Source organism: Ursus americanus, chromosome 27 (assembly GCF_024610735.1).
Source record: "Ursus americanus isolate L20-20 chromosome 27, mUrsAme1.1.p, whole genome shotgun sequence".
NCBI lineage: Eukaryota > Metazoa > Chordata > Mammalia > Carnivora > Ursidae > Ursus > Ursus americanus.
The window spans coordinates 4,730,468-4,742,918 of record NC_142153.1 but is presented as its reverse complement, the minus strand read 5'-3'; the positions used below and the strand labels follow the sequence as shown (position 1 = coordinate 4,742,918).

Sequence of the window (12,451 nt, the reverse complement as noted above, 5' to 3'; positions counted from 1 at the left end):
CCACGGAGCTCGTACAGAGCTAATCAGGAGACACAGACAGTAAAGCAGCAAATGAAGAAACAAGAAAACAGCCAGCAGTAAGGGCTCTGCAGAATTAAAATAGAGTAATAGAGAGGGAAAACTGGATGGGCATTTCGAGAGGTCTGAGAGGGAGAAAAGTCTGGGCTGACAGCTAAGTGACAAGGACACAGGATGGGCAGAGAGACGTACGCCAACCTTAGGGCACAGCTTGGGGCTAGAGATCCAGGCGCAGAAAGGGGCTCAGAGCGCTGGAGGTGCAGAGAGGCCCGAGCGTCTGCGGCATACAAAGGCTGGCTCGGTAATGGCTCTGAAGCCAAGGTGAAGAGCTTGGATTTTATTCTGGGCATGAAGGGAAGCCACTAGAGGTGGTAAAGCAGGGGACTGATGTCTGATTCAGGTCTTAAAAACGTCACTAAAGTTGCTGGATAAAGCAGAGATGGTAGGGAGCAAGAGTGCAAGCAGGGAGACAAGACGACACCCCTGATGACGTATGAAAGACTGGGATGGCTTGGACAGGGAGCAGGTGGTGGGGATGGAGAGAAACAGACCAATGGAACCATGTTATTTATACTGATTTATAAGGGACACGTCACTGCTTTTAGTTAAAACCCGTATTAGGCGACGACCTATTATCCACATGGCAGGAAGTGTCTGTGGTCTTAACGTGAAGTACCTGGATAAACCACATACTCATGGAACCCAGAAGGGACAGCTAACGAGTGACCCCACCTGGGAATGTCAGGGAAGAAGGAGAGAGTAGCTACCCAGCCACATTAGTAGTTTTTTTAAAACATGAATCAGAGGGCATCTGGGAAAGCCTGGTTAGCAGAGTTCTCAACCTGGGGTTCTGGCTGAAAGCAACTTTCAACCTCAGAAATTATTTGCGAAATTGTGCATGTGTGCGTTTTTCTGTGGGAGGAAACAAAGGAGTTTATCAGAAGGTTTAACAACCTCAGAAGCCTTCAGAAAGGTTTCGTCTTCCCTGCTCCATTCTATATTATACCGTGCAGTTTACAAAGACATCAGATTCAACTAATCTCTCCTCATGCCCGGGTCTAGTGAATGCTACTCAGGGGCTGAAGGAGTGGTAAGGGGACTGACAGGAGGAGAGGGGACAGAAAGTGGGTGAGACGCTAGGCTCCCCTGAAGTATTTTACCTGGAGCAGAGGTTAGCAAACTATGACCTGCAGACCAGATCCTGTTTTTATAAATAAAGTTTTATTGGAACACATCCGCCCCATTTCTTTACTATTGCGTATGGCTATTTTTTGTACTTTAACAGCAGAACCGAGTAGCTGCAACAGAGACTGTTGGGCCTGTAAAGCCTACATCATTTATCACCTGGCCCTTCACAGAAAAAGTCTGCTGACTCCTGACCTGGAGCACCTCCATGGTCATGCTGTTACACACTGGGCCTCCACTAAAGCTTTCACTGAAAGGATTCCTCTGCTTTGAAATAAGTTTAGAAATCACTGTTCTGCCCAGGCCTGCTGCCTGGCCCCATCAGAAGACCAATGGTTCTTCATATTCTCTGGCCTCCTGCATCTTCGTGCAAACTGTCTTCTCTTCACAAAATCCACCCTCCAATTCCAAAGACGAAACCCTCTACATCCTTCAAGGCTGATCTCAAATGCTGACCTCCTTTATGAAACCTTCTGAACATCTCCCCTTGGCTTCTAATGACTTCCTAGCCGGAACACCTCGGCCCTTTCCATTTTGAGGCCAGGACTTAGCACAGCACCCTGTCTAGCTGCTCAATGTAGTTCACTTGGCTTTTTTACCTTTAATTGATGCCATTCAGTCCTGACAGATAGAACTAACTTACACCAGGGTTTCTCAACATCAGAACAACTCTTCGTGTGGGGCTGTCCCGTGCACTGTAGCACCATCTGCAGCACGCTGGCCTCTACATGGGAGATACGCATAGCAACTCCTCCCCACCCACTGCCAAATGTCCCTGGGGGGCAAAATCACCTCCAGTTGAGAACCACCGATTTACACAGTAATTATAATTAAAAGACCTAAGCTTTATCAATTTAGCTCCAAAGCTGTATTTTACATTCATTCCCAGCAAACCACAAACATATAATCCGGTAATAATCATATCTGAAAGGATTACCATGGTTTTTTCTCTTCCCTCAGCTAGTTTCCTCTTTTTATGTATGTGTTTGTTACGATCAATTTCTACATCACCATACACATTTGATACATCCTCAAGAAGAACCAGTGGAACTTGGCTTGGGGCATTAGGACCTATGGATGGGGGGAAAACACCAACACTTAAAAATGCGGCAAGGAAAAGAAAACTTAGTATCAGGTGGAAGTTTACTCAGCTGTTGTTTGAAAATACAGGTCATTAAAGAGTATGTTCAGTGTGATCCCAGTTTGGTAGACAAACAAGTGTACATGAATAGAAAAAAGACTGTACAGATATACACCAGATTATTAATAAAGGTTCTCGCTCAATGACAGATCACAAGCAAACGTTCCTTCTCTGTCTTTGTTCTTATGTATCTACAAATTTTTCATAGTGATCGTGAATCATAAAATTAGCCAAAAACTCAAGACTATGAAGTTATATGTGTAATACCTTATAGCTACAAATTCCAAACAAAATCTAAATACATGAAAGACTATACGGTAATACACAAATATGAGAGCTGTATTATATTGGATGGGTAGGTGATTTCACCTTTCTATTTTTCACATTTTTTAGAATTTATATGCATAAATGTTATTTAAAAAATCTTTGTCTATTGCAAAGCCTTTGAAATCTACTTCAGTACTTTGCTACATCTGCTGCTTTTTCAAAATAGAGGCACTGAATATCCGTATTTAGTTTTGCAGTACCACTACATCACTTGATATAAAAATTTAATCAATCAATTAAGCGGACTCCATGCCCACGTGGAGCCCAACGCAGGGCTTGATCTCACAACCGTGAGTGAGATCAGGACCTGGGCGGAGATCAAGAGTCGGACACTTAACCAACTGAGCCACCCAGGTGCCCCGATATAGAAGTTTTAAATGAAAATGTACTTATGTAGAAACTACCAACAACTTAAAAAAAGGCACTGGTGTCACCCCACAATTATTTGGATCCAAGAACGATGTTAAGGTAAACATTTTCATCTTCTTCATCATCCCAGCTGAAGCCAGTATTTTGGGAGACTCTAACATTCTTTAACCAACCTTGGAATAGAGATGGTTGTATGCTGTTGACGTACTGGAACGCATTCTTAAAGAAGACCAACATGGTGGAATAAACCACTTGGTTCTTATATTTTGCATGAGCTTCATTATCAAAGTTGTTCATGTATCTGCAGAGATCCTTCATTCTATGCAAAATATCACCATAGCTTCTGAAAGATGAAGGATGATAAAAATTAGTTAATTACTCTGGGCTTGTCAGCTAAAGGTCTAGAGAAAAGCCCCAACAGAAGCACGACATTTATCAAATGCAGCTGGAGGCATATGTGATTCTGAACTAGAGCAGTGATCAGACCACGATTTCAGGACACATAATGACAAAGAAGCTACTCGTTCCTCTGAATGCTAAGGAGTACTTCAAGCTCAACAGCCTCTTACAAGTTCATACTCCCACCGGGAATCTTTTAATAAAGTTAAAAACCACCCTCTTTTGCATAAATGCCAAGTTGCCCAAAGCATACACATTATATGCTTTTTAAGAAAGTGTTTTGGTTTTTAAAGATCCTGAGATTACGGTATCAGAAGGCTTGCTAAGCAATTCTAGAAATGAACAATTTCTTACCGTCTTCCTTTATCCATCTGCCATTCGCATCTCATTCCAACCACATTTAAAATCTTAAACAACCTCTCCCAAGGGTCCACAATCTGGGATGATTTTTCAGTCAGCCCTTCTATTATGTACTTCTGAGAGCTCCGTTTGCTAGGTGACATTAAATCAGATGCTTCTTGGGCACCTGGGAAATGAGAAAAAAGAAGCCTACAATTAATCTTATGACTTACTATGTAGGTAGCACTTGACAGAGAAAGACACAGTCTGAATCCCTATTCAAAAGGCAAGAACACACAATTCCAACACATTATGTGTTGGACCCACAACATGCCAACACATTATGTGGGAAGGACCCACAACTGGCCACTGGTATAAGCAAGAAATGACCTTTGAGCTGTGGTATGTGTATGAAGCTCAGGACACTAACATTATGGTTCAGCAGGTTGACTGTTTCAATCAAAGGGTAAAACTGGTTCCGGAAAAGTCTCATTTCTTTTTTTTTTTTAAGATTTTATTTATTTATTCGACAGAGATAGAGACAGCCAGCGAGAGAGGGAACACAAGTAGGGGGAGTGGGAGAGGAAGAAGCAGGCTCCTAGCGGAGGAGCCTGATGTGGGGCTCGATCCCAGAACGCCGGGATCATGCCCTGAGCCAAAGGCAGACGCTTAACGACTGCGCCACCCAGGCGCCCCCAGGAAAGTCTCATTTCTTACCTGTAGTATTTTTTCCAGGAATCATCTTTTAGAACACTATCAAACTGGTATGCATCCAAAGAATAATCAGAATGATGAGGGATTTCTGAGTTTGCAATTTACCAAACTCTGTATAAATAAAATTGAAGCATCACTTACCTTGATGTTGACTCTCTATTTGAGTAGACCTAGTGACGTAATTGATATAAAATTCAGCTGCTTTGTTTAAGTACTTATATAATAAATTGGCAGGCAATCGGACATCATGGTTGTTAATTATTAGAGGAAGGACATCACAGACTGTTGAAAAGGAAAAATAAGAAAAAACAATTAAGTTGTCTTTTTACCCTACAATTCTGATAGGAACAAAATATTATTTTAGAGTTCACTTAATGTAGAATCCAAAATATATAGGGGAAAAAACCCTTTATGGCACATTTATTTAAAAACTGCAGTGCAGAGGGACACTAGTGGATGGAGTGAGCAAGGAAATACACAAGCAAATTTTACATTATGGGTAAGGATCTAGTTCTTACACTGGGTGACAATTCAGATATTTATTATTATGCCTCATACTTGAACATATTACACATATTCTTTAGGAGGTATCGAATATTACGTAATAAAAATATAGGAGTTGCTTAAATGCTTTCTGGACTAAAAAAATAAACAAGGATTTAAATTTCACACCATGAAAAGTTCCTTTGCTTTCCAGAAATGACCTTATCCCTGAAATGATACTTACTCCAGCATATTCTACTTACATAAGGAATTAATACAAAATACAATTTTTCTTACCAAATAATTTTCTAAAGCAGTTAACAGGAGATTCTTGTTCTTCAATAGTTTCAGCCTCTAATAATGCTTCCCCAAGGCCGACCTGTTTCAAAATACAGTTAAATCATTTAAATGTATTACAGTTTAAAACGTCAGATTTACATAAAGAAATATTTTTTTTAATTTACCAGTTTGTATAAGCAAACTTCCCCAAGAAACAAATATTCTCATTTTAAAGACTAGAAAACAAAGTACATCAGCAACACAGCCCAGAAGGAAACCCCAAATTCACCTGACCACTGACTATTTTGTCTTGGTCATTCTCCTCTGAACTAGCAAAATTAAAATGCTAATAAGATGTCTACAGAAACTTGAAGGAAGCACTGGAACTAGTTAGAATGATAAAGGAGATGTAGAAATTTTCTAGAAAATGTAGAAACTAACTGTATTCTCTACATCGAGATGTATTATGTCAACAAACCTTACCACTTTCAAGTGTTGTCAGGAGTAGCCAGTCATTCAGCCTGGGCTAGGCTGGATGCAACTGTTTGACTTTTAAGGGCACCTTTCCATTACTTTCTACCATGTATTCCCTAGCAGAGTAGAAAGCAGGCTTATCAAAATCCACCCAGACATCTGCATTATCTTCCTTGGGGTCAGTTGGCGATGCATGGGGTGGGGTGAATAATGGAAAAGGTAACACAAAAAGCTAATAGTTGAGTAAGGATCAAGGAATGTATTGGGTTGAATAGCATCCTCCCAAAATTCATGTCCACTCAAAGAGTCTCAGAATGTGACCCTACATATATTTTATCTTATAAAAAAAGTAAGCTCTTTGTAGATGCAATTAGTTGAGAAGAGGGCACACTGGGTTAGGGCAAGCCCAAATCCAATGACTACACTCCTTACATGGTCATGTAAAGACACAGGAACATAGACACATAGGGAAGAAAGTCATGTGACAACAGAGGCGGAAACTGGAATGATGAAGCTGCAAGCTGAAGAATGACAAAGATTGCTGGTGACCACCAGAAGCCAGGGAGAGGCAGGAAGGATCTTTCCCTAGAGGCTTTAGAGGGAGCATGGCTCTGCCCGCACCTTGCTTTTGGACTTTCAGCTTTCAGAACTGTGTGGGAATAAATTTTGGTTGTTCTAAGCCACTCAGTTTTCTGGTCCTTTGTTACAGCAGCCCTAGGAAATGAATAGAGGGAGGTACAGAAAAGGTTAACTGGAGCCAGAAGTTTGAAAGATAGTGTGGGTAAGAATAAACAAGAGAGTTTGAATTAATAGAGTTAAGGATTTGAATCCTAAATCTCCCACTTACTAGCTATAAGAAGCTACTAACGTATTTAAGATTCTCCTCATCTCTAAAGTGGGATACTGTCTACCTCAAGGGGTCCAGGGAGTACAGGGAGTATGGAAGAAGATACCTAACACTTACCAATAATTATTACAGACAGAAGGAATAGAGGGAAAAGCACATGAAAAACATGTCTGTGAAGACTATAGACTATGGCTCTCAGTTAAATTCAAACATTGTTGACTACAGTGCAATAGGATTTTTTAAAAAGATTTATTTATTTAGAGAGAGAGCATGCATGAGGGAGCGTGGGTGCAGAGGGAGAAGGAGAGGGAGAGGGAGGGAATCTCAAGCAGACTCCATGCTGAGCTGGGAGCCTGGCATGGGGCTTAATCTCACCACCCTGAGATCACAACCTGAGCCGAAACCAAAAGTCAGACGCTCAACTGACTGTGCCACCCAGGCACCTCTGGAAGAGGATTAAAAAAAACAAACAAACAACTTTACTGTACTTTACAGATTGCAAATAAATAGCACTGTCAAAGCTTGGTGACTATTTCCTTACACTGATGGGACAGCTTCTGGAAATTTACGAAGTCTGATGACAGTAACATCGTTTGAGCTTTACTGATGAAGATTCCTTGATTTAAGTTCAGTCTTACCCAGTATTCTTCAGAATTTCTGCTTTTAGAATAATACCCACTATAGCTTCTAACCCAGCTGATGGATGTGCTGATCGGTTTTATTTTCTCTTGAGGAAAAGGAAAGGATCAAATCATACCCCATGCTGCACCACTGTTTCAGGGAAGCGTCTCAAAAGTAGAAGCAACATTTCTGATCGTTCCAATGTGTTGAAGCATTGTTCCGTAACCTTTAGTAACATTTCGCACTGGACCCGACCAGGGAGAGTTTCAAATAAACCTGTACATAACACATTGTACTTTAAAAATTTTCTTTCAGAAAGAAAATCCTGAAGCTAAAGTGGAAATAAGGCATTTTCATGTACTGAGCAGTAAATACTACATTTAGAATCACTGTTTCAGTTTTACCTACAACCTAGAAGGCTTCTGGGTCAGATGGTATTGGACACAGATGTTTGCTGAATGACCCTAAAACACTTGGAGGCCTTATCAGATCCAGAAGATAAGAATGGCGTAGGGGAAGGGTCACAACAGTGCTTGCTGCTGGCTGAGATAAAGAGGATGCACTCGTTTAACTTGAAATAACCTAAACCACATACTTTTTTATCCAGAATTTGAAATCTCTGATTGGCTATCACAACCCAGGGGAAAGGTCATAAACCACTAAAAGTTTCTCTCCTTTTTTGTGGAGATCTGCCTAACCTACAGATGCTTTCTGATCACTATAAAACCTGCTAAAAATATATTCAATTCCCTGGTCCAACTGATAAATGCACACCCTTTAAGGAAGCTTAGAGGTTTCTAAGCAAATGCTCAAGGGACCAAATGACACCATTTGCACAGACCTCAGTTGTCAAGAACAAACATACATTTGGATACCAGTACCACAGATGTTGAGTTTTCTGTGAAATTACTATATACAACTTAGTATTCCAGAAACGGTAATTTATACACCATTAAGTTATAACGCCATTCTTACTTCTTAAAAATTGGGTTTGTTTATCCTGTGAATCGTTCCTTAATGCTGATGTAATAATGCTGATTTCTCTCCACACCACGGGCTGATCTGGGAAATTCACAAACCTATTTTAAAATGAATGCAATAAATTAAAATGTCAGATTCTATATAGTATTACAAAAAGAAAAGAACATGAGCATACGGAGAAATACACATTTTTCTTTATTACAAGTGAATATGTGGATGCACCCAAACAAACCAAAATAAAGATACAAAAATAAAAACTAATTAAGGAAAATGAAGTTAATCACAAAAGTCTTTAGAGTTTTTATAAGTGAAAAGACAAATGACCATAATATATAAAGCACGCCTAAATATCAACGAGAAAAAAGAAAAGAAAAAAAACCTACCCAAAAGAAAAAGTGGGCAAAAGCAAAACACAGAAAGAATACAAAAAGACAAAGAGAACACTTGAAAAGATACTCAGTCTTATTAGTAATACGATGCACACAAACTTCCAAAAAATAGTAAGATACCACTTTCTATCACTGGCAAAAATCAAAAACCCGATAGAAAGACTGATAATATCCAATGCTGGCAAATGTGTGGGAAAATGGGCACTCTTATACACGGCTAGTAGAAATGTAAATTCGAATAGTATTTTTTGGAGAGTAATTTGATAGTGTATCCCGTATACCCTTGACTGTGAAAATCAATGTTTAAGAATCTACTCTACAGAAAAACACTAAAATTTGGGTACAAAATTGCTTACTGACACTCTGAATATAATCTCAAATAATTGGAAACTACCTCAATGTCCACGAATGTTATGAAATGCTATGCAAATATGAAAAAGAAGAGCTCTACATACTGAAAAATAAAGGCATCCCTCCATGACAGTGGGTGAAGAAAGCAAGCTGCAGCGTGATATATGCAGTATGATTTCCCTTTTGTAGCTCTTTCCCACAAACACCAACTTGTATGTGTTGCATTGTGTATACATGTACACAGACACAAGAAACTCTGGTTGAGCTGGAGGAACTTTCACTTGTTATTCTCTATATTTCAGTATTGTCCGAACTGCAAAGAGCACGTATTATTTCCAAAATAAAATACATTATTGAAAGAAAAGTTTTAACAAGAAGAAAACATAAGCCTTCTCTGCAGAAGGCACGTCAGCAGTTACCGAAGGCCTAGACGCAAGAGATGCAGATGAACTTGAAGATCTCCCCCCAGCTCCCACTTCCACACACAGACAAAACCTCAAAGGTCGAGGGCAGTGCAAGCTGAACTCACATGTCGTACAGCAGTCTCCCGGCGGTGGCAGTCCTCTCGGCATTCCGCTCGATGGTGTACATCTCATACTGCAACACAGATCGGCCCCGAGGGTCACAACCTCCGCCCGGGGTTGGTCCTAGCTCACCGCCCGCAGCTAGCTGGCCTTCACTGAGCACCCCCAACCCGGGAGGGCCTGACAGCAAAGCATCACCTGCTGGCACAGAGCCACGGGGCTTAGGAGTGCGACCCTCGGGGTCACTTACAATCCTTCGGTCCCCAAGATTGGAGGAATAAGGTCTCAAAATTAGTAGGCACTACACAAATGGCTGCCATGATGAACGAGCGGGAAGACGGCCTTTCCCAGAGGCGGTGGGGGGCCGAGCCGGCCACCGGAAAGCAAAACACCCCCAACGCCTCCAGCCACCCGGACCTCCAACGGGTCCGCTGTATCTCAAGGTGCTGGTCTCGCGGGGGAGAAGGCGTGTGAGGGGTGTCGGAGAGCGGCGCGGGGGAGGTGGAGAGAAGGGGGAAGAGAGCGAGAGGGGCGGGCCGGACTGGAGGCGACGGCCCCCAAGGCGGGAAGAGCTGGCGGCCAGTGTAGCCCCGGAGCGGCCAAGTGCTACACCTCCACTGGGGCAGCCGCGTGCAAGGGCCTGACCTCACCTGGATGTTAAAGTCTGCGGGGTAGAGGCTGCGGGCTGTGATCAGCCAAGCTTTGGCTGCCCACAGGTCGTGCTGCACCAGCTCCCGGGCTCGCTGCACCAGGAACTCGCAGTCACCCTGGGCCGACATGACCCAGGAGGCGTCAGGCCACCGGCAGCTGAGGTCGTTTACCTTCCGGATCTGGAGACACAGTCGCCGCCGCCGCCGCAGCCGCCGCGGGGGAGGCTTCTGCGCATGTCCGCGTTGGCCGATCCGGAAAAGCTTTCCGGGTTTTGCGAGCAGCTCCTCCGGTCGGATCTCCTGAAAGGTCCGGCGCGTTCCTCCTTTGAAGATTTAGTGTTTTGGTACGGACTTTTCCAGGTCACCTCCAAAATGTGGAGAAGTGGATTCCCATTCTTGCGGGCTCCAGCGTGACTCTTGTCCGGCCCGGAAGCATGCGCAAGAGATCGTAGTCGCCGAGCTTCCTCCGCGGGTTCTTCCATCCCTCTCCTGGAGATCTGCGGGTGGGCGGTCCCTGGGTGTTCTTGAGGTCTGGTATCCAGGACCAGGCTGGGAAGAAGTTTGAGAGGGAGAGGGAGAGGGAGAGGGCGGCCTAGGAGGAGGAGGGAAGGAGTGCGCAGAGCTCCCTCCGGCCGAGCGGAGTTGAGGAACCTGTCCCTGGGGCATTGCCCAGGATTAGGTTTATGGGGAAAAGTCAGGCCAGATTAGGGGCCAAGGCACAGAGGAGCATGGTAATGCCTAGCGTTCGTTCTGGTGCATTTTATCATTTCTAAGTATGTCCACATTATATTGTTGCGCCTTTATTCGTTGATTTCTACAACAAACATTGAGCTATTGCAGTAATTAGTACTTAGAAAGTGCTTTGCTGCATGCAATGGGAGCTACAAAGGGTATTCCTATCCCAGCAGAGGTTTTACAATGATATGGACATGTGGCCTACAGAAAAATAGGCCATTTTAATGATCTCTTCCCATCATATTAGTGTCATGTTCACCTAAACTCCAGATTTGATTTCCGTTTGAGAGAAGGAAAACAAAATAGTCTCCCTGCTCTGGTGAGGGGGAGGCTGCATTTAAGTGCTGGAGTAGCAATACTTGGCTGCCTACTAGGAAGAATGTACCAAAATGTGGATTCATTAGATCTCAATCCAAGTTCTATATACAAAAAGTTTTAGCAAGTTCTTTTTACCACTGATATCTTCAATTTATTTGATTTAAAGCCAAGAGATTAAGGATTCAAAGCTGATATGTTTTAAAAATAGAAATTACTAGGTACTTATATACATGAAAAATTATATTTTAAATAAGTATGAATATATACATTACTATTCATGGGTATATATAAGGTCTAATACATTCTTACTAATGGTGATAATTGATAAATAAACGATCTTAAAGTTAATGGTGAGTTAGTATGCTAAATTTAGAGGTAAGTACCAAGAAGGGAAGGTGCAAAGAAGCAGTATAAAGCACCACTGCTATCAAATCCAAGCTCTTTTATTTTGCTATTTAGTTTGTGATATCATCCTAAAAATAGCACCTTTATTTTTTATTTTATTATTATTTTTTAAAGATTTTCTTTATTTATTTGACAGAGACAGCCAGCAAGAGAGGAAACACAAGCAGGGGGAGTGGGAGAGGAAGAAGCAGGCTCCCAGCAAGGCAGGGAGCCTGATGCGGGACTCCATCCCAGGACTCTGGGATCACGCCCTGGGCCAAAGGCAGATGCTTAACGACTGAGCCACCCAGGCGCCCCTAAAAATAGCACTTTTAATTATCTTTCCTTTTACTCAAAGATTTTAAAGGTTTTATTTATTTATTTGAGAGAAAGTGAAAGAGTAAGAGAGCACAAGATGGGGGAGGGGCAGAGGGAGAAGCAGACTCCCAGATGAGCAGGGAGCCTGATGCTGTGCTCTATCCCCGGACTCTGGGATCATGACCTGAGCCAAAGGCACATGCTTAACTGACTGAGACACCCAGGCGTGCCCCTTTTACTCAAAATTTTTAAAATTTGATTTTGTTTCATTAGTAGCCCCAAAGATATCTTAGCTAGATTCACTGCATTAACATCAGTCATTCTGTGATCTATTGATTGCATTCTTGAGGAAGCATTCTGGTTCCAAAGATGCTGTTTAAGGTCTCCTGATTACGTACAGCAATAGCCTAATTGTGCCATCACTTCATAGGCCAGAATTGCCCAGTGACAGAATTCTTTTGGCTTTGTAGAAAAGAAGGTAGAAAATGGAACTTAAACAGCTCAGGGTAATTTTTATCTTATAACAAACAGGTCATAAAAGCAGATTGCTGACTTAAATTTTTTCGTTATTTAATATTAATAAAGTGTTATGCAAGGATTTTCGA

At 42.1% G+C, this 12,451-nt stretch overlaps 1 protein-coding gene across 9 annotated transcripts in view; it reads right to left on the bottom strand.

Annotated features, from left to right (window-relative positions):
- INTS10 (integrator complex subunit 10) overlaps window positions 1–10,341 on the bottom strand; it is a 36,415-nt gene extending 26,074 nt beyond the window's left edge. For 3 of the 9 annotated variants that reach the window (XM_087856346.1, XM_045779139.2, XM_087856347.1), the window contains exons 1-9: window positions 10,092–10,325; window positions 9,447–9,514; window positions 8,172–8,275; window positions 7,333–7,472; window positions 5,273–5,354; window positions 4,634–4,774; window positions 3,794–3,965; window positions 3,214–3,383; window positions 2,141–2,274 (exon numbers count right to left, since the gene is read on the bottom strand). In XM_087856346.1, coding sequence (XP_087712472.1) covers window positions 2,141–2,274; window positions 3,214–3,383; window positions 3,794–3,965; window positions 4,634–4,774; window positions 5,273–5,354; window positions 7,333–7,472; window positions 8,172–8,275; window positions 9,447–9,514; window positions 10,092–10,220 — 1,140 coding nt within the window. In that variant the 5' untranslated portion in view covers window positions 10,221–10,325. Of the gene's footprint in view, window positions 1–2,140; window positions 2,275–3,213; window positions 3,384–3,793; window positions 3,966–4,633; window positions 4,775–5,272; window positions 5,355–7,332; window positions 7,473–8,171; window positions 8,276–9,446; window positions 9,515–10,091 lie in introns of those variants that run through there. The other 6 variants (XM_087856342.1, XM_087856343.1, XM_087856345.1 and 3 more) reach the window with 5 other exon arrangements.
- Window positions 10,342–12,451: the final 2,110 nt, after the last annotated feature.